Here is a 22,945-nt window from a genome sequence, read left to right as displayed (position 1 = left end):
ATAATAATAGTCCCTAAAAAAATTACAGTGGGATTTTACAATATTAAAACAATAAGCCACAAAAATGTATCATAAAGAACAGAAAACAAATAAAATTTTTGCATATTAGATAATTCGGAGAATTCTCAGAACTTCTATATATTGCTAAAGCCAAACTGGATGGAAAGGTATCTACTTTATTTGTGTAATGTGTGTGTATTGCATATCCCACTGCTTGCTGTACTGAAGCAGAGTATGTATGAAGAAATTGTTAGGTAACATGTTTTTTTACACGTTGCCTTTATTTCCTACCTCTGTAGCTGCTGTAAGCAGTCATCAAGCTCCTTTGCCTGTGCCTGGCATATGGACTCCATATTTTCTAACTCAAATTCTTGATTCGTAATCCAACTGCTAAGCTCTTTAACATTCGCTTTGGGTAGATGCTTCTTCACCTGATTCAGTACAGTTCCTACCTGCTGTATTTTACTGTCTCTTTCTTCAAGAGTCAGGAAATCCTTAAGAAAAAAAGTTAATTATGTTTTACTGGCAAGTATGGTCTCTGCCACCCACATGACTACTTTCCAAACCAGTATACAGATACACCACCCTTTTAGCATTCTATATAAATAAATGGCTATGGAAATGTGGATAAATCCAATGGCAAATGATCAAGAGAGGCCTTATGTCAGTTCTAGAATGTGTGGCATATTTGCATTTCTGTCTGACTTTCTGGGAATTAAGTCAAACAAAATAATGTGGTGCCACTGTGAAGGTCAATAGCAGCAAAGCCGGGGAAGCTACATTTTTCAATCCTGACTGTGCTCAACTTCTTAGTATTAGCTCCTTTTTGGTAATCAACACCCAAAGCTAAATAGACTATATTCCATTAAATTTTCTATAAATCAGAATTTTATTTCGATGTTTGCATTTCAAGATTTGGGTGTTAATTGCTGAGGTCCATGCAAAGTTAGGAAACCCTGGTGGCATAGTGGTTAAGTGCTAGGGCTGCTAACCAAAGGGTCGGCAGTTCGAATCTGCCAGGCGCTCCTTGGAAACTCTATGGGCCATTTCTACTCTGTCCTATAGGGTCGCTGTAAGTTGGAATCGACTCGAAGGCCCTGGGTTTGGTTTTGGTTTTTATGCAAAGTTAAAGGCAGGGGAAAAAAAGTAAAACTCAAAAAGAGGAGGAGATTCTATCCAGAAAGGTTGGTACCCTCAAAGCAAAAAATTAATCTTAATTTGACTGTGCTATATAAATTGTAAGAAGCCCTGGTGGTGCAGTGGTTAAAGCGATCAACTGCTAACTGAGTGGTCGGTGGTTTAAAACCACCAGCAGCTCCACAGGAGAAAGATTTGGCAGTCTGCTTCTTTAGAGATTTATAGCCTTGGAAACTCTATGGGGTTGCTATGAGTCAGAACTCACTTGACGGCAGTGTTTTTTTTTTTTCTTAATATATATGAGTTGTAAGGAGCACTGGTGGTGCAATGGTTAAGCTTCAGTTGCTAACCAAAAAGGTTGGAAGTTCGAATCTAACAGCCACTCCATGAGAGAAAGACCTGGCAGCCTGCTTCCATAAAGATTAAAGCCTAGAAAACCCTATGGGACAGTTCTACTGTGTCCTATGGGGACACTATGAGTCGGAATTGACTCAACAGTACACAATAACAACAACAATATAAACTTTAAATGGCCCTGTGCACTGTGTCATTTATTTTAGGCTACCTTTCATGGGAATGCCCACCATGGAGGCAGAGACATGTCTACTTGGTACACTGCTGTATCCCCAGTGCCTGAAGTGCTTGACACATAGCGGACTTTCAGAATATTTGTTGAATAAATGGCTGGCTGAATATCCTTACTTTCACTGCAATTAGTAGTTAATTTAATTTTGTGAAAAGGTATTATGTTCATATGATTCAAAAAACCAATAAATATAAAAAGACATAATATGAAAAGTTTGCTTCGCATCCTTGTCTCCCAGTTCCCACCTCTACATCCCATCAAACCCATTGTCAATTCTGACTCATAGTGACTGACCCTATACAGATCAGAGTAGAATAGCCCCATAGGGTTTCCAAGGAGCAGCCGGTGGATTCCAACTGCTGACCTTTTGTTTAACAGCCAAAGCTCTTAGCCACTGCATATTAGTTTTTTGTGTATCTTTCCAGAGACTTTTTAACGCATATACCAACAGACACGAATATATCTTCTTTTCCCTTCCACTGTTTTAAGGTACATTTAGTACTGTAATATAAATACTGTCTGTACCCAGTGGTTTTTACCTAATATATCACCAAGATCTTTCCAATATTTCATAAAAAGCTCCCTCACTTCTTTTTAATGGCTCCATACTATTCTATTGTATGGCCGTACTATAATTTATTTAAACAAACGTTTATTGATAGATACTTAGGTTACTTTGAAACTTTTCCTATTACAGACAGCAATAAACAATTCCGATATCCACCATTTCACCAAAGTGTTAAGTATAACAACAGCATAAATTCCTGGAAGTGGAAACAGCTGGATCGAAGGGGACATGTATCTTTAACAGACACTGTCCAAATTGCTCTACGGCAATTGCAAAGTACAATTTACACTCAGGCCAGCAGTACACTATATTTAAAAAAAAAAAAAAAAACTGACATACAAAAAGTCAAGAGGCTTCTTTCAAGAAAAGATTAAACTGGGTAAAAATCTTCATATACATGTATTTTTTTTTTAACAAATAGGATTTTAACAAAACTGAATTTACCAGTAAACCCAAAATTAAACAGTATCTTAGAAGGGGTATGAAACGACAGCTTTTTTAAAGTCACTTGCACCCTTACCCAGTAAACAGAGTTTCAAAATCTTCTGGGAAAAAACTTTGTTTTTTTTTCCCCCAAGAATTTTGAAATACTAGTTTTAGAAATACTATCTCTTCTGTAAGGAAATTAACAAGTCAAAGTTAATAATCATCCTTTTTATTTAAACACAGTTCTATACCTCCAAAATTTCATAAATGTTTTAATATTTTTATTAAAATTTATACATAAACCTTACAGAAAGTTTTTGTAGCTTTTGTTCCACATTCTTTCTGGTTTCTGATGAATCAAAACATTCCTTAAGGTTCATTTTAATGTTGCTGAACCAATCATTGAAGTTCTTGCACTGATCTGCAGGAAAATATATTTTAAAAAAGGGGATGGGGGAGAGAGCGAGCTGTATTCATTCAAGGAAGACCTCATAGATCTTGGTAAAGTAAGAGATTTTGAAATTTGCTTCCCACACCCTGGGTACAAGTCAATGTATAAGGTGCTTCCATACTCTGAAACTCAATTTTGAGGGCTAACAAAGCCTAGAAAATAATTATGGTATATTTTCTACACTAACCCGCCTTTCAAAGCTACAGGACACCCAGGACACATGGAAGGGCAGCCTGCTCACTGGCACACCCCCGGACTCATTGACCACAGTGAGGGGGTCAAACACCAAGAATCTGGTGACTTTCCTCCATGAAAGAGAGATTTGGGACTTGAAAGAATGATGTTAGTTATAGATCAGTGAGCTGTCCCCGCAAAAGATTTGTCTGAATATTATTTTCTTAACTATGGTCTATGCAACTAACACTCAGGCTTGGATTAGCTTTTACATTCACACTGATATAGTCATGCATCATGATTCCCAGAAACGCAGCAGAAGAATCATTGCACTCACCATTCAATAAATTAGAAAAGTGATCTTGCAAAACACTTTTTTTGGTATTAAATAAATCACTGACACTTTCATATTGCTTCTTTAATTCAGAGAGTTCCGGAGTCATACAGCCTATTTGATTCTCAAGTAATATCATACTGTGTTTTTGCTGCAGAATTTGCTGTTGTATCTCCTGAACGAAAACAAGCAAGCAAACAAGAACCTTAATTCTTTTAAAATTGGTAGATTTACACAAAGTATATTGCATCTCGATTGTTTTTGAAAAGAGATAGAGATGATTTTCTCTTGAGTAGGTCTGTTTTCCCTTTGCTGGTGAATTTATAAGGCAATGCAATTTAATCAAATAATTACTGTCCCTAAGCAATTCAAAGATAAAAATGCTAAATATACATGAACTGCTTTTCTGAGTTTTTCTTTTTTTCCCCAGGCTTTCCATTTTTGCTACCCTAAACAAGTGACCCATAAAAAACAAAACCATTGCTATGGAGTTGATTCCTACTCATAGCGACCATATAGGACAGAGTAGAACTGCCCCATAGGGTTTCCAAGGCTGTAAATCTTTATGGAAGCAGACTGCCACATCTTTCTCCCAGAGTGGCTGGTGAATTCGAACCACCAACCTTTTGGTTAGCAGACAAGCACTTAACCGCTGTGCCAGCAGGGCTCCTCTAAACACTTGAAGACTATGACCAATAAGTGTGAAAACAAATCCAAGTGCCTCCAGTGATCAGGCAAATGTTATAACTGAGTGAGGTGTTCAGCTGTAAGACAGTCTGACACAGTGATTAAGTCTTTGCAAACCCCGTTTGTGACAAAGACATTTGTTAACCATAAACTAGCTCAGAGTTTATATTTCACAAGAGAGAAGCGGCTGGTACCTCTAGTTTAGTAAAGATTTCCAAGCTGTCTGAAGGAGAAAGGGCATTTAAGAGGGATTCGGTCATTCCAATCTGGGTTTTCGCCTGGTCGAGATCTTCTCTTAGCTCATCTGTGTTACCACTGAGTGTGCAGCGGTTGGATTCACCTGTCAAACCCATTTTTACATGCTCCATTTTGTTCAAAATCGAAGACTCCATGACCTGAAATTATGAAATATATGAAATACTATAACAAACTTTGTTTAACTAGATTTCAAGACTAGATTGCTAGAGGATAAATTGAGACTTCATTTCATACAGGAATAAATTCTTCTCTACTTCTAATTCTTCATTGTTCTACATCGCTGTTACAGCAATTCAAATGTTGCCTTTAAGGGAAAAAGAGTAACATGAAAAAACTGAAATTAACATTCTCAGGTTTTTCAAGAAGACTGATTTGAATCCTGCCTCCTAAAACAAGTTTTATCCAGCACGCCAACTGCAGTGCTATCTCATGGTGCTCGTTCAAAAACATACTAAAACGTAAAAAACAAAGGCCAGCATTCATCGAGTGTTTAGTATGTGTACAGCATAATGGTAACAGGTTAAAGAAGGTTAAATAACTTGCCCAAGGTCACAAGGCTAGTAGGTGGCAGAAATCAGGACCTCACCCAGAAAGTCTAACTCCAGAGTACGTATTCAATCCACATATAACTTGATCTAAATAAAACTATAACAAAATCTTTACAAAACAAAATGAAACAAGTCAATCTCTCCATTTATCCATCTAGCTACTAAAATAAGGGTCATTTGAGTCATATTCTCCTTTCCTACACCCAGGGGACAAGGCTCTTCATGAAGAAACCCTTGTTTTATATGGGAGAATGAGCAACATCTCCCTTCTATACAGCAAGCCTATAAAATAAGTGAAATGAAGATAAAACAATGCAAAAACTACAATATTAATCACTCTTAAAATGGAGCAAATGTAATAAACTCTTCCAAATATTAAAAAAAAAAAAAAAGTTGGTTGGACTTACTATATGGATCCAATAAAAGTGAATTAAATAATGATCCTAATTTTATGTTAGGCTTCAGGTTTAGAATTTATGGTTTAAGAACACTGCTTAGAGGATATAAAGATGCTTCAATTGGGATTTTTTAAAGAAAAATTCTCTTACCTGCAATTCAAGAGGTACTTCACTGGTTTGAAGTAGAAATTGTATTTCAGCTACTCTTGCAAAAAAATCTGGAAGTTTTTGTTCTTGGACCCATAACTCTTCCTAAAACACATAATTTAAAAGATAAATATCATTTTATTTTCTGGTACCTATGATTACTGTAGTTCACATGTAGAAATTGCAACAGGCTTTTGAATTTCCCCCATCACTTTCTTTTTGACAGCAATCCGGGAGTAACAAATCCAAGTGCCTCCAGTGATCAGGCAAATGTTATAACTGAGTGAGGTGTTCAGCTATAAGACAGTCTGACACAGTGATTAAGTCTTTGCAAACCCCGTTTGTGACAAAGACATTTGTTAACCATAAACTAGCTCAGAGTTTAATGCAAAGAATGTAACTTAAGGTGATTTCCCTTGCTTCCTGAGTGATAACCCTTAGAATTTCCTGAATAGCTGAGGTACCTTTCATCATTTTAAAACTTCTGGGCTACACCTAAAGATTCGTGCAAATGATTGCCAGGAGCCCAGAGACCACCTGGCAATCTGATGTCAAATGATCTGAGTTAGAGGGGGGCATGGTTCAATCAATCATGTTAAAATTACCCAGGCTGATTTTCTATTCTACTCCCTCTTTGAAGAAAACTTCATGGTAACTAGCCTACACTGAGCCATTTGTATTTTTAGAAACAGAATGGTCTCCCTATATGCACACAGAATAAATGCTGAAATAAACTCTATGTTTTAATTATTTTTTTAACAAGACAATAGAGAGGGGTGAGGCCCATGCCAAAGGAGAATGCATGCCCTGCCTAAGGGCACTAAATTTCATAGACATGTTAATGTAAACTATGCCTTGGAGTCCCTGGGTGGTACAAATGGGTTAACAGAGCTTGGCTGCTAATCCAAAAGGTAGAGTTTCAAGTTCATCTAGAGGCCTCTGGTAATCTGAAAATTCAGCCACTGAAAACCCTAGGGAGCACAGTTCTACTCTGAGAACACAGGGTTGCCAAGAGTTGGAATTGACTTGATGACAACTGACTAAACTGCACAGATACGCTCTGGCAGAAAACAGCCCATAGGCTGAAAGTTTATAATCCTAAACTTCAGGTTTTTAGACAGCCTGTTGTTGCTGTTAGTTGCTGTTGAGTCGATTCCAACTCAGGGTGATCCGTGTGCGCAGAGCAGAATTGCTCCATAGGGTTTTCCAGGCTGTGAGCTTTTGGAAGCAACTTGCCAGGCCTTATTTCTAAGATGCCTCTTGGTGAGTCTGAACTGCCCACCTTTCAGTTAGTAGTAGAACACTTAACCATTTGTACCACCCAGGGACTCCCAGACAACCCGTACTTCAAACAAATTTAAGAGGCTGTGAGTCTTGATTCATTTATACTTAAAAAAAATTCACAGTTTTACTTCATAACCATTATTAAATGCCAAGGAAACTCATAAGTCTCCACAATTTTGAAAAAGTTTCCCAAATGCATAAAAATGGATATGTGAATTAAAAGTGAATAAAATGGCAAGAATTAGGGAAAAAAATGATATTGGAAGCATCAGCACTGCACACTGTAAAGCCATCATGCATACACACACACGTACATTTTTATATTACATTGAACCATATAAACTGCCAAAATCTGACAGTTTGTTACCTATCAAAACAGTGGTGTATATGGTCCAAACAAATAATATGTAAACACACAAGCAATCAGAATTCTTCCAACAGTTAAAGGAGATAACTTTGCCAAAGCCTGTGCTTGCTATTTAAAAAAACTGGATTTTTAAGCTTTGTCAAGATGCAGATATTCTGCTTTGAGAAAATCTTCTTGAGGCACTGCTAATTCAAAATATGAATGAAGTTTTCCATAACTGTGGTCTAGATCAAGAGTCGGCAAACTAAATCCTGTGGGCCAGAACCCTGTTTTTATAAATAAAGTTCTACTGAAATCCAGCTAGTTTCATGTATTTATGCATTGTCTATGAAAGGTTTCATGCTACAATAGTAGGAGTAAACAGTTGCAACAAAGGGCAAAGGGCAAAGAGCACCCAAGCCTAAAGTATTTACTGTCAGACTCTTTAAGAAAAAGTCTGCATACCTCTGGCATCTAGACTGATCTCTCTTGGGAATAATTTTTCATTTCGCTAGGAGTTAACCATTTTTGTGCCATGAACCCCTTTAGAAGTCTGTTGACCACCTTCTCAGGATATTTTAAAAATGAAAACAAATTTTGTAGAATTACAAAGGAAAACTATTAAAATGAGTCACACTTACCAAAATACAAAAAAGAGTAACTTGTGATTTAGTAATATCCAGATTTCTCTACTAACACCTTAAATAAAAAGGACTAGCAATAAATCGACTAAATACCATAATTTCATAATAGCTGCAACAAGTGGATTCTGATTCAAAAATATGTGTGATTTCTCTTGGTAACAAAGTCACATATAATGCTGATCATACTGTTTGCTACCTATGTTCACAATCCAAAGAAACACTACATTTTAGTTAGACATTTGTGAAAATAAGGACTTTATCCATGAACCCCCTGGGTGTCTGTGGATTCTGGATTAAGAATCCCTGTTAACATCTTCCTGGATATCACAAAAGGAAAGATAAAGGATTCAAGTTCCACTCAAGGGACAATGAAAGGAATAAAAGATTCTCTTGTGATTTTTCTACTCTCTGCAGAAAAGCAAACTCAATATTAAAATGTCAGCTTTGTATGAAAAAGCATATTATTTTATCTCTATAAATTACCTTCAGCCCTTCTCTTTCCTCTTCTGTCAGTGCATGTAATTCCAATCTTTGATGGACCTTTTGAATCCATTCATCAATGACATCTTTTAAAGTAAAAAGTTTGTCCCACAAAGCCAGAGCTCGGCCAAGATTTTCATAGTAGTCTTCTGTCTTCTCATTTATCTACCATAATTAAAAATAGAAACATCACATTTAGGATGAGAAGTATGTAAAACATTGTTTCAGCCAAACAGTATTTTAAAAGAAAATATTAGTTTATCATTATGAGGTAAATAATGTGCTTTATACATCAACAAAAGAATTTGCCTTTAGCCTACCATGCACTCCTTTCTCCTACAAATTTTTTTTACCTGATTTGCTGCAGCTTATATGTAATTGAAAGCTCTAGCCCTAATTTCTAAAACACAATTTAAAAAACTGTTTTATAAAGCTGAGGTGAAGGTATAATGCAGACAAATCCTTAATTTGTAATTCATAAAATATACCACACACTACTTGATCAAAAATATGTTAAATTAATATTAAATGTCAATATCCTGCACGGGTGTGTAATGTATTAGTCTATTAATTTTTAAATAAAATAAGTGTATATTTCTACACCGAGACAATTATAAACCCATTGGCTAACAGTGCCTAACTATGGAGTTACTCATTAAGTTATACATTTTATATTATTTGAATGTTTTTTCACAAAAATCATTTCTGAATTTTGAAATTAGATAAAGGTACACACACGAAAAATAAGTTTGTTCTAAAATAGACAGAATTTCCATTCAATTAAATTATCACATACATCAAGCCATCTATCCACAATAACATTAGCCTCTTTCTCAAAAGGCGGCTCTTCAAAGGTTCTCATTTTATTTAGGTGGAATTGCAGATTTTTGCAGATCTGGTTTATCTTGTCTACATCTTCTAAATGTTCATTAAATTCCTCTTTGACAATTTCAATCTGTAAAAAGCATAGGAAACGTATTTTTGATACACTGAAGACAAGCTGATAAGAACTACAGTTTTATTATTAGTTATTCAGTGTAAACACAACATCATAACAAAGAATAATTCCTTCTTACATTATTCTTCTTTAAAGCAGGATTTGATTAGTCTACTTTCTCCATGAAAAGTTTTTAGAATCATAACCATCTGGTATAATGTAAATCTTAAACCCAAATATCTTCCCACTCTGCATGATGAAATATTTATAATGGTTTCAAGTCGTGTTTCTAGTCCAAGTGACACGAGATTCACCCAAAAAAGCCACGATTTAATCACACAAAAAAATTAAAGTTCCTAGATTCCTCTAAGAAGAAATATGGAGTAGACATACTTTTCTCTGCCTTCCCACTAAAAACACTGAACATTATATATGAAACAAACATAAGAATACTCTGAAAGAGGGAAAGAAGGGAGATGGTTAAGTTCATCAGCTCCTTAAGAACGATAGTGGTGAATTCCCTCGGTTTTCTTTTTGCCTTAAATATCTCAGAAAGGCGCTAGAGTGGCAATCTGGAAACACCAACAAATGCCAACCCAAAAAAGCCCCAACAAATGTTTGCTTTTTCCAGACAAAGACCAAAAAGAGGCAGCCTAGCAAAACAAACCATTTAGTAAATACATGTTCATTAGAGTAAAATACCACAGAAAAAACTGTGGACCAACTGCTGTCTATACTACAAAGGCTGAGTGGTGAACCCAGACTATCACCACCACCTAGCTGTAACAGGCAATCCCACATTCCACATCACCAGGGTGGTATCAGAAAAGACCAAGTAGAGCTGAGACTTTCATCCCTGCTAACCCCAAAAACCCACTGCCGTTGAGCTGATTCCGACTCATAGAGACCCTATAGGACAGAGTAGAACTGCCCCATAGAGTTTCTAAGGAGCACCTGGCAGATTTGAACTGCTGACCTCTTGGTTAGCAGCCGTAGCACTTAACCATTACACACCAGGGTAGTAACAGATTACTCCCCATGTGGTATCAGTAGAAGCCACATAGGGAGCAGTAAATAGGCAGCTAAGGAGGAGTCTGTAGATGCCAAGTTAGGAACCAACAGTTACCCCTTCTCAGTAACAAGGAGTTCCCACCTTGGGTGTCAACAGAGGCCAGATGGGGATGCTGAACTTCTACCCCCATTTGGCAGTAATGAGGCAGCACCCAGCCTTCCCCTGAGGGAGTGGTGTCACAGAAACCCGGCCAAAACAGAAGGTTTAAATAAGATCCATATTTCATAACTCAATATCCAAGATGTCCAGTTTTCAGCAGAAAACCACTCATCATACCAAAAACCACTTAGATCTAAAGTGGAATGAAAAAAGATGATCAAAAGATGCCAACAGCAAGAGGAGAGACAGGTTAAAATTATCTCAAAAAGATTTTCAAGCAGCCATCAGAAAAATGTTTCAATGAGCATTATAAACACTTTTGAAACTAAAAAAAAAAAAAAGGCTCAGCAATGAAATAAAAGATACAAAGAACATCCAAATGGAAATATTAGAACTGAAAATATAATAATCAAATAAAACACTCAATGCATGGGCTTAACAGTAGAACGGAGGGGAAAAAGAAAAGAATCCGTGAACTTCAACACAGAAAAATGAGAAATACAATCTGAAAAACAGAGAAAACTGGCTGAAAAAAAAGAACAAATTCAGCACCCTGTGGGGCTATAAAAACATCCAACATTAATGTCATTGAAGTCTCAGGAGGAAGAAACTGGGGCAGAGAAAATATTCAAAGAAATAATGACTGAAAAGTACTAAAGTTTAGCAAAAGACATAAATCTACAGATTGAAGAAGTTGAGCAAAAAGGATAAACTCAAAAGAAATCCACATGGAGGGAGACACATCAGAGTCAAACTTCTGAAAACTAAAGACAAAAATTCTTAAAAGCATCCAAAAGAATGACACCACGCCTTTAGGGGATAAACAATTTGAGTAACAGTGGATTTCTCACAAGACATTATGGAGGTTGGAAGGAAGCAGCACAACATTTTTGAAGTGTTGAAAAGAACAAGCTGTCAACCCAAAATCTTATATCCAATAAAAATATACTTCAAGAATGAAGGAGAAATCAAGATATTCTGAGATGACGGAAAACAAAGTGAATTTCTTACCAGCAGACCTGACATAAGGAATGGCTAGAGGAAGTTCTCTAAACAGAAAGGAAACGATAAGAAACAACATATTGGATCATCAGGAAGGAAGAAAGAACATGGTAAGCAAAATTATGGGTAAACGTGATAGGCTTTACTCTCCTCTTGAGTCTTCTAAATTATATTTAAAGAAAAATGGTAACATTGTTTGATATAGTTCTAAATGTATGCAGATGAAAATTTCAAGGCAATTACACTATAAACGAAAGAGGTTGCTGTTGTTGTTAGGTGCCACCGAGTCAGTTCCGACTCATGGTGACTCTTTGTACAACAGAATGAAACCCTGCCTGGTCCTGCATCATCCTCACAATCGTTTGCTATGTTTGAGCCCACCGTTGCAGCCATTGTGTCAATCCATCTCACTGAGGGTCTTCCTCTTTTTCACTTAACCTCTACTATACCATGCATGAAGTCCTTCTCCAGGGACTGGTCCCTCCTGATAACATGTCCAAGGTATGTGAGATGAAGTCTTGCCATCCTCACTTCTAAGAAGCATCAGCAATGATATCCCTCGTTCCACATCCTCGTTGGAATTCAGCTTGAATTTCTAGAAGTTCCCTTCCTGTCAATGCACTGCTTCAACCGTTTTTGAATTATCTTCAGCAAAATTTTACTTGCATGTGATATTAATGGTATTGGTCAATAATTTCCACTTTCTATTGGATCACTTTTCTTTGGAATAGGCACAAATATTGATCTCTTCCAGTTGGTTGGCCAAGTAGCTATTTTCCAAATTTCTTGGCATACACGAGTGAGTGCTTCCAGCATTGTATCCATTCGTTGAATATCTCAATTGGTATTCTGTCAACTCCAGGAGCCTTGTTTTTCATGAAGGCCTTCAGCAAACCTTGAACTTCTTCCTTCAGCACCATTGGTTCTTGATCATATGCTACTTCCTGAAATGGTTGGATGTCCAACAATTCTTTTTGGTACAGTGACTCTGTATACTCCTACTATCTTCTTTTCATGCTTCCTGTGTCATTTAATATTTTTCCTGTAGAATCCTTCAATATTGCAACTCAAGGCTTAAATTCTTTCTTCAGTTCTTTAAGCTTGAGAAGTGCAGAGAGTGTTCTTCCCTTTTGGTTTTCCAACTCCAGGTCTTAGCACATTTCATTATAACACTTTGTCTTCTTGAGCTACCCTTTGAAATCTCCTGTTCAGCATTTTTACTTCATCATTTCATCCATTTGGTTTTGCTGCTCTATGTTCAAAAGCAAATCTCAGGGCCTTTTCTGACATCCATTTTGGTCTATTTTTTCTTTCCTGTCTTTTAATGACCTCTTGCTTTCTTCAGGTATAATGTCCTTGATGTCATTCCACAACTCGTCTGGTCTTTGGTCATTACTGTTCAGTGTGTCAAATCTCTTCTTGAAATGGTCTCCGAATTCAGATGGAATATACTCAAGGTTTTACTTTGGGTCTAGTGGACTTGTTTTAATCTTCTTCAGCTTCACCTTGAGCTTGCATATGAGCAATTGATGGTCTGTTCTGCAGTCGGCCTCTGGCCTTGTTCTGACTGATAATATTAAGCTTTGCCATCGTCTCTTTCCAGAGATGTAGTCGATTTGATTCCTGTGTATTCCACTTGGCAAGGTCCACATGTATCATTGCTGTTTATGTTGTTGAAGAAGGGTATTTCCAATGAATAAGTTATTGGTCTTGCAAAATTCTATCAAGTGATCTCCCACATCATTTCTACCACCAAGGCCATATTTTCCAATTACTGATCCTTCTTTGTTTCCAACTTTCGAATTCTAGTAATTATCAATGAATCTTGATTGCATGTTTGCTCAATTTCAGAATGCATAAGTTGGTAAAAATCTTCAATTTCTTCACGTTTGGCATTAGTTGTTGGGTCTGTAACATTATAACATGTCTGCTGTAGTTCTAAATGTATGCAGAGGAAAATTTTAAGACAATTACATTATAAATTAAAGAGGTTAAAGGGATACAAAAAGAGGTAAGTTTTCTATACTTCACTCAAAATGAGAAAATGACAATACCAGTAGACTGAGATAGGTTATGTCTGTGTATTGTAATACCTACAGCAACTACAGAAAAAGCTAAACCAACAGATATAAATTAAAAAACATTATATATAAATCAGAATGGGATCCTAAAAAGATTATTCAAGTAATCCACAGGAAAGCAGAAGAACTAAAAAGAGAACAAACAGGATAAAAAGGGTGGACTTAAGATCTAAAATATCAATAATTACATTAAATATAGTTTTAATATACCAGTTAAATACTGAGACTTTCCGAGTAGATTTAAAAATATGATTCAATTATGGTATCTACCAGAAAAAAAAAAAAAAAACAGAAACTCCCTGTAAATACAATGATTTAGACAAATCAAAAGTAAAATGATGAAAAAAAAATGTGTCTCATGCAACATTAATCAAAAGGAAGAATCCCAATCAGCATCCCTTCTCCCCCTCTTCTTTGTCTTGCTAACCACAAGCTTGTTTTGAGCAACATTTTTCAGGAAGTCACAGCAGGTAGTGGCTCCATCCACTGAACTAGCCCAAGCTACACCTTGAAGCATGCATGGATTGAAGATGATGATCAGGTCCTTCAACCCACCCTGGCCCTGACTGTCACCAGAAAGAATGATGTTTCCCAGTCTATGATTTCACCGATTCCATTTTAGAAGCTAGGGGTCCTACTACATGCACATCCAACAGAAGATGATTTAATATTCAGACCTCCAAGTATGGACATGCGAGGGCTAAGGGTGGAGAGTTCTGGGAACCAAACCCAACCCCCGACGATAGTGGGAACAAAAAGCTCCCCAGCCCCCTTAGACAGGGAACACGTGGCCTTATAGTCACTAGAACCCACATTGCTCCTTGTCTGCACAGACAATAAATTTCCACTTCCTGTTTCCCTTGCACCTGGTGGTGTGGCGTCCATCTTATTTCAAATGGCTAACAGTACAGGCCAAGAACCCTCGTTTCGTAACAGTATCAGATACAGTAGACTTTAGAGCAAAGAAAATTACCAGAGAGAGCACAAAAGCACACCCATGAGAGGAAAAATTGATGAACTGAACTGCCACAAAATTAAAAACTTTTGCTCTGCAAAGGAACCTGTTAAAAGGATGAAAAGACAAGCTACAATTTTGGAGAAAATATTTCCAAACATATATTCAATAAAGAACTAGTATCTAAAATATGTAAAGTACTCCCAAAACTCAATAGTCAAAAACAAAACAAAAAAAATACAATTGGAAAACAGGCAAAAGACATAAAGAGACATTTCACTAAAAAGAATAGATCTATAACAAATAAGCACAAGAAAAGACGATCAAAATCATTAGCATTAGAGAAATGCAAATAAAAACAACAATGAGAGATCACTACATGCCTATCAGCATGACTAAAAAATAGTACCACCACCAAATGCTGGACAGGATGGAGAGAAACTGTATAACTCATTATCATGGATTGAATTATGTCCCCCCAAAAAGCTGTGTATCAACTTTGTTAGGCCATGTGTGGTTGTCCTCCATTCTGTGATTCTAATTTTATGTTAAGAATATTAGGGTAGGATTGGAACACCACCCTTGCTCAAGGTGAAGGGAGTTTCCCTAGGGTATGGTCTGCACCACCTTTTACCTCTCAAGAGATAAAAGGAAGCAAGCACCACCAAGAAAGCAGCACCAGAAGCATAGCGTGTCCTTTGGACACTGGGTCCCTGTGCCTGAGAAGCTCCTTGACCAGGAGAAGATTGAGGACAAGATCTTCCTCCAGAGCCGACAAACAGAGAAAGCCTTTCCCTTGGAGCTGACACCCTGAATTTGTACTTATAATCTCCTAGACTGTGAGAGAATAAATTTCTCTTTGTTAAAGCCATCCACTTGCGGTATTTTCTGTTACAGCAGCACTAGATAACTAAGACACTCATAAATAGCTGGTAGGAATGTAAAATGCTACAGCCACTCTCTGGAAAAGTTCGACAGTTTCTTTAAAAACTAAACATGCAGTTAACATACAATCCTGCAACTGGCATTCATCCCAGAGAAATGAAAACTTATGTTCACACAAAAATCTCTACACAAATACTGTTAGTATCTTTATCATAACAGTAAAAAATTGGAAATACCAGATGTCCTTCAATGGGTGAACAGGTAAACAAATTGTGGTACACCCATATCATGCAATACTACTGAGCAATTAAAATAACAAAAATGAACTGTTCACCTATGCAACAATCTGATGGCTCTCCAGAGAATTATGCTTAGTGAAAAAAGCAAAAAACAAAAAACTAATCATTTACGTTCCTGAAATAACAAAATTACAGAAATAGAAAACATTAGTGGTTGTCAGGGGTAAAGGAGGGGGTGGGTGCAGCAGGGAAGTAGATGTGGCTATAAAATGGCAACACGAAGAATCCTTGTGGTGATGGAAACGTTCTGTATCACAATCAATGTCCTGGTTGTGACAGTTACCACAGTTTGTAAGATGTTACCATTGGGGGAACTCAGTAAAGAGTACATATCTCTGCACTACTTCCTACAACTGCATGCGAATCTGTAATTATCTCAACATAAAAAGTTTATGTAATTAAAAAAGAAAGAAAATATTTAAAATAGTCTTCTGTCTTCTGACTGAATCCTGACTGATACATCAGAAGAGCTGGGATTCACACCCAGGTCTTCTTTCTCCTGGTTCAGGGCTTTGTGCTGGGCCATAATAAATGCTGGTTTAATTAAAAAATACATATGCATATATATATATAAACACATACATTTATATCCTAATGTTTTTGAATGCAAAGAATTTTGTGGTTACATTGGCACAAACTACAAGTGGGTGAAGAGAAAAGAAAGGACGAGAAAGCGTACGTCTTCATATAGAGAGTAACTATAGGTTTTGTTCTACAGTGAATGGACAGCGCAAAATAAAGGAAATGAGGCTCACTCTGACATTCCCCTGATATTCCAGCCTTCTAGTCTTACTTTTTCACTTGTGCTTTCATTAAAGAGAGTAGAAATTTGGCACCATATTCTAGATAAATATCTAGGTTTCTATGGTTTTGAAGGACAAAAGTTCTCAGAGGTATCATATTTCAGTGACTGGTGCAAAGCATCATGAAGATATATATTATACTATAGGAACTGACTGTTTCTAAAGACAGTTCCTAAGTCATCACAAAATTCACTAAAAGTTATATCAACATCAGGAGAAGACTTACAAATCGATACTAAAATTTACTTATGCCAGACAGTTCAAAGCTTCTGATGAAAGAATCAGACTCCAGCATACTAGAACAGCTGTATCTCCCATACAAATAATTTATTATTTCAGCAAATCTATAGTGTCTTAGCATGTAGTGTCCACATGCTAAGACACCATACTAGATACAGAATTCTAAACATAAAAAAAAAGGCTTGGATTTTTATACGTGTCTTAAAAGTAATTACAGTTGCCATTAATTTTTTAAAAAGACCGTCTGTGAGCATGCCTTTACAGTTGAGTAAGCGGTATAGACAAAACCAAGTTAAGCAATTTTTACTCCTGCCATTTACATATTTCAAGTATGCTTTCAGGGAAAGCAGTACTATATAATGATTGAAACATGACTCTTTGGTTAGAGAGACCTGGGCTTAAGTAAATGATTCTATAACTTATTAGCCATGTAATCTTGGGAAAGTTAGTTAACCTCTATTCCCCCACCCCCTTCTGCTTTTCTTTTCACAGGACAAAGTTGTGAATCTCTCCAGATTCTAAGTCATAAGTTGAATCATATTTACTAGTGAGCGGGATCACTGTACACGGAAATTTTGACACAGGATATGGTTCTTCTTTCCTGTTCTGTGTTGCTTCCTTTTGATTCAAGGGGTAAGACAAGTTATAGCTCCTGTGAGACCTGTATTTTGCCCCCATCTTCTCTTTCCTGCCCAAATTGGCTGAAGAATCTTGGTCATTCCTTCCATACCTGACCTATTCTATGTAGCCAACCAAGACGCAGTAAGATCGATCCCAATAGATTTAGATCCAGAGGCGACAAAGACCTGGTAGATACTTAGGCTGGGCCACATGTTCCAACTCATCTTCCACCAGAGAATTTGCTAGGGGTATTGGGTACTCATAAGGTAATCATAAAGCAGTACCATTTGGTCTCGTTATTTAAGCATGTATCTCCCTTGACAATTCCAGAGCAAAGTTGGAAAACTGGCAGGGTAGGATTGGGAATTCTTTGTTCCCTATTCATAGTACCATCTTAATAACATTAAAACCTCTATAGTTACTTCCCAAACTCTCTAAGCCCCAGTTTTCTTACCAGTATGAAAAGGATAACAATACTTACCATACAGGGCTATTGAAAGAATGGAAGAATATGCAAAGTACTTGGCAGATAATGACCAAGAGAAACAATAGACATAATTATTATCATCATCATTATTATTATTTAAAAATAATCAAGCCCACATGATAATCCTAACCAATATTTCTAGCCTCAGAATTTTGGGCTGCTAGGGAAAGTTATTTATTCAGGTTACGATACGGTTGGGGCCCTGGTGGTCCCAACCGTACCACATGGTTAGATCAGTGAAGAAAGAAGGAAATTAGTAAATTTTTTAAGTGATGCAAAGAATATTTTTGGTATTAAACATTGTCTATATTTAGGATTATTTCCTTAGAATAGATTCCTAGAAGTAAAATATTTAGTCAAATGTTAGAAAGATTTTTAAGGATCTTTAATTATATTGCTAAGCTATTTTCCAAAAGGGTAGTACATCAATTTACACTCCACTTAGCAATGTAAAGAGTGATAATTTCATTGACTATCAAAAAATTTTATAATATGAAAGGCAAAAAAAGCATCTTCAAATAGTTTTGCTTTCCTTTGATTACTGGTGAGTTGAACTATGCCTTTTTTTTTTTTTTTTTTTTTTTACCAACTGTAAATGTATTTCCTTTGTATAAATATCCATTAGCTTTGCAATGTTTTTCTCACTAATTTCTATGAGTTCTCCCTATGTTAATGCAAACTTTACTCTGCCATATTTATCGGAAATTTTTCCAGTCTACAAAATTATTTGAAATAGTAAGAAGTTTACCAAAAATGCCAAACCCATTACCTTTGAGTCAATTCCAACTCATAGCGACCCTACAGGACAGAGTAGAACTGCCCCATAGGGTTTCCAAGGATCACCTGGTGGATATGAACTGCCAACCTTTGGTTAACAGTTGTAGCACTTAACCACTACACCATCAGGGTTTCCAGTAAGAAGTTTAAAATATAATCATAACTTCCTTCTCTGGTGGCACGTTTAACTGAACTGTTATTACTAAATATTATAAAGTCATTAAAATTATATATATATGAATATGAACACTAGACATATAAATAATTTATTAAAATCTTACATTCTTTGATTTAGCCACAGTTAAAAATATAGTTGAAATAAGAGGACACAATTATTCACGTTATTTAATAAGGAGCTATAGAAAGCTCTCGCCAGTGGCATCTGGGGTCTTAAATGCTATCAAGTGGCCATCTAAGATACATCAATTGGCCTCATCCCACCTGGAGCAAGGAAGAATGAAGAACACCAAAGACACAAGGTAATTAGAGCCTAAGAGACAGAAAGGACCACATAAACCATAGACTACATCAGTCTGAGACCAGAAGAACTAGATGGTGCCCGGCCACAACCAATGACTGCTCTGACAGGCAACACAACACAGAGCCCCTGAGGGAGCAAGACAGCAGTGGGATGCAGACCCCAAATTCTCATAAAAAGACCAGATTTAATGGTCAGACCGGGACTAGAAGGACCCCGGAGGTCATGGTCCCCAGACCTTCTGTTACCCCAAGACAGGAACCATTCCCAAAGCCAACTCTTCAGACAGGGATTGGTCTGGAATATAGGATGGAAAATCATACTGATGAAGAACGAGCTTTTTGGATCAAGCAGACACATGAGACTCTTGGCAACTTCCGTCTGGAGGGGAGATAAGAGGGCAGGGGCAACAGAATCTACCCAAATGGACATGAGGAGAGAGAGTGGGGGAGAAGAACTGTGCTAGCTCATTAGAGGGAGAGCAATTAGGAGTGTATAGCAAAATATATATAAATTTTTGTATGAGAGGCTTGACCTGATTTGCAAACTTTCACTTAAAGCATAATAAAAAATTTAAGAAAAAAAAAAAGAAGAAAGAAAGCTCTTGCCACAAGTGGCAAAGAATTGGATGAGGTATTATTTTTAGCTCAAAAACAAAGATCAGCAACTATATAAATGCCAACCAAACCAAAGCAAGTCAACTGCCACTAGGTTAATTCCAACCCACAGTGACACTATAGGACAGAGTAGAATGCCCATAGGGTTTCCAAGGCTATAAATCTTTATGGAAGCAGACTGCCACATCTTTCTCCTGTGGAGCCAGTGGCTGATGAGATCGAAACACCAATGCTTCAGTTAGCAGCCAAGTGCTATAACCATTGTACCGCCAGGACGCCTATATAAATACCAGTTTCTATATTTTTAAGTTAAATCATACTAATTTTATACATTATAATCATAACATTGGATTTCTCTCTAAAACTATTTACTAAAAAAAGGAAAAGAAATTTTCTTTAATATTTAGGTTTGCTTTTAACAGTTATCTTCTAAGGACTGTTGACTTGTAACCTGCTAGTATACAGTTTATTTTTTTAGTAAAACGTGAAAAAATACTTTAATATTGTACGTGTGTTACAATTAACAGTATATTGCAACTGTTGCCAACTATTTTTTCATGTTTTATATCAGAAATTAGAATGTATCTTATAATTGATGGAGTCTTAGATTGAATGGAATATGGTATATTTTGGGAAGGTTGCCTTTGCTCACCAGACTGGTGACAAACAATCATGTCTACGACCTTACAGATCTTGTTAAAATTACATAACCAAAACTGAGTGTTTACTTAATATGTTAAAAATGTTTTTGAAAGCATTTATCCTTTGTATAAAGTCTATATATTAATAATTTATTAATAATATAAAATACTGTACAAAATCCTTTTCTTTCACATATGTCCAAATAATGTAGAAAATGCCTGTAATGCTAAATGAACAACACAGGACTCAAAGCTGTGTACGTGTGTGTGTGTGTGTATGGGAGTCAGTGAGTGGTGCAAACCGTTAATGCACTCAGCTGCTAACCAAAAGGTTGGAGATTCGAGTCCAGCCAGAGGCACCTTAGAAAAAAAGTCTGACAATCTACTTCCAAATAATAAGCCACTGAAAACCGTATGGAGCACAATTCCACTCTAACACACACTGTAATTAACTCAACAGCAATTGGTTTGGTTTTATATGTGTGTGTGTATATGTATATATACACATATATATATATGTCTTATATTGATTACTACTGCATTTTATATATATATATATATATATAATGCAGTAGTAATCAATATAAGACAGTCAGTGGAAAAGGCTTTTGGTTTTTATTTGATATTCTTTACTTGCCTTTATGCCACAACAAAATAAAAATCACCATCTAGACTTCTAATTTGACATGGTGGATTGAGTATGCACGTTTATCTCTGCTCCCTCCCAAAATGCCACTATAATGACAATAAAGGAGTAAAAATAATACAAACCCATTAAGACAAAGAGAACAGTGAATGACAAGTTGGGAAGCTGGAAGGTTGAAGGATGAGAGGTAACTAACTTAACAAACCAGAAAAAGCTGAAATCTTGGCCTAGAAGGAGCCTAGGAAGGGGGGTGACAGGGAAAAGACAGTACAGAAGTCAAAAGAAGTCCATTTGTGCCAGAGTCTCAGAGAAGCTAGAAAGTGAAGGTCCCCATGAAGGGAGGCAGACAGGCTGGGTCAAAAACAGAATGATTGGATTAACTATCCTAAACGAAATACATTTAGACCCCCAGGCCCTCCTCCATCAGGTAAGATGACCTCCCTCTGTACCCTGATAGAAAACAGGAGATTGACTCTCTGGAAAGGCTCTTGGACTTGGGGCTGCCAAGCACAGCTGAGAAAAAGGGCAGGGTCTTGTTGTGACCACCACAGAGGAGTTAATGGCAGTAGAAGCATCAAGACCTGGACCTAGATATTCATTAGATGGACTCACCCAAGAGAGAGTACCTGCTGGAGGTGATGGGAGGAAGTTTTACTAGTCAGATAAATAAATTATCCAGAAAGTGCAACAACAACACAGTTACAGAGTAGTGGGAAGAGTGTTGGAGCAGCAGGAAACAAGGAGTATGTGGAGATGCTGATAGGTCACACATAAGCAGGGCATCGTGACCACCATTCATTAAGGTGCTGATGAAGCTCTGCTAGGCACTTCGCAGATGCTATCTCACATCATCAGGGATAGCTTTTCACTACTAAAGGGAACTCACTTCACAGGGCTAAGGCAGGACTCCAGGATGGAGGAGGACTAGCATAAACAAAGAAGAGCCTGGAGCGAAGAGGAACTAGGTACCCAAACAGTACACAAGACAGGGATTCATGGTTTGAGAACACGGTAGAGACCCTCTTCCTGAAACAAGAGCAACAGGTGGAAAATTGGTATCAGGGGCACAGAAGGAGGATAGCTATGTGGACACAATAGAGAGGGGATACTGTAAGACCAAACATGTTAGACTCTCTGAGAGGGGAACCCCCAAAAAATAACAAAACCAAGTTCATCCCTGTGGAATTGATTCCGACTCATAGCGACCTTAGAGAACAGAGTAGAACTGCCTCATATAGTTTCCAAGGAGCGCCTGGTAGATATAGACTGCCGACCTTTTGGTTAGCAGCCGAGCTCTTAACCACTGTGCCAGCAGGGCTCGGAGAGAGAAACCAGAGCTCCCTAAATCACTAGAATGAGCACAGGAGGAGTATAAAGCTGAGGTCAGGCAAACCCAGAGGCTGTCTCTGCTGGATGGAACCAGACTGCCTACTCCAACTGGCAGCTCACGGTATCGTCAATCTTCCTTAATTAAGTCTGACAGGAAGCCAGTTACACAGTTACATATTATACAACTGGTATCCAAACAGGGGCTCTTTCTAATCGGTCAAAGCCAAAAAACCGAATCTGAGAAAGTGGCTCCCAAACCATTAGCCATGCCGCACTGGCTGTGTCTGGGCCGTGGGCAGCACTTCACCTTCAGGAATAAGTGGCAAAGCTGGTAATAAGAGTCCTAGATAAAGACTACATTGCTTATAAAGATCTCATCTAAGATGTTGCTCTCAGCAACAAAGACGCTTAACACAATCATTTTCTAACAACCAGGTGTAAGTAGGCTGTATTTGACACTCTGTCAGTACTTTAGCTAGTACTTAGAGGACCAATAGGGAAAAGCAAC

The 22,945-nt window shown here is 37.2% G+C and overlaps 1 protein-coding gene across 8 annotated transcripts in view; it reads right to left on the bottom strand.

Moving 5' to 3' along the window:
- Nucleotides 1–22,945, bottom strand: part of SYNE2 (spectrin repeat containing nuclear envelope protein 2) — a 378,879-nt gene that overhangs the window by 192,514 nt on the left and 163,420 nt on the right. For all 8 annotated transcript variants that reach the window (XM_064292573.1, XM_064292575.1, XM_064292574.1 and 5 more), the window contains exons 33-39: nt 9,265–9,423; nt 8,472–8,633; nt 5,718–5,819; nt 4,558–4,758; nt 3,680–3,851; nt 3,026–3,138; nt 292–494 (exon numbers count right to left, since the gene is read on the bottom strand). In XM_064292573.1, the coding sequence (XP_064148643.1) occupies nt 292–494; nt 3,026–3,138; nt 3,680–3,851; nt 4,558–4,758; nt 5,718–5,819; nt 8,472–8,633; nt 9,265–9,423 (1,112 nt within the window). The remainder of the gene's footprint in view (nt 1–291; nt 495–3,025; nt 3,139–3,679; nt 3,852–4,557; nt 4,759–5,717; nt 5,820–8,471; nt 8,634–9,264; nt 9,424–22,945) is intronic.

The sequence above is a fragment of the Loxodonta africana genome, chromosome 10 (assembly GCF_030014295.1).
Source record: "Loxodonta africana isolate mLoxAfr1 chromosome 10, mLoxAfr1.hap2, whole genome shotgun sequence".
NCBI classification, from domain to species: Eukaryota; Metazoa; Chordata; class Mammalia; order Proboscidea; family Elephantidae; genus Loxodonta; species Loxodonta africana.
Note: the sequence above shows the minus strand (reverse complement) of the source record. Positions and strands in the feature narration are given on the sequence as shown.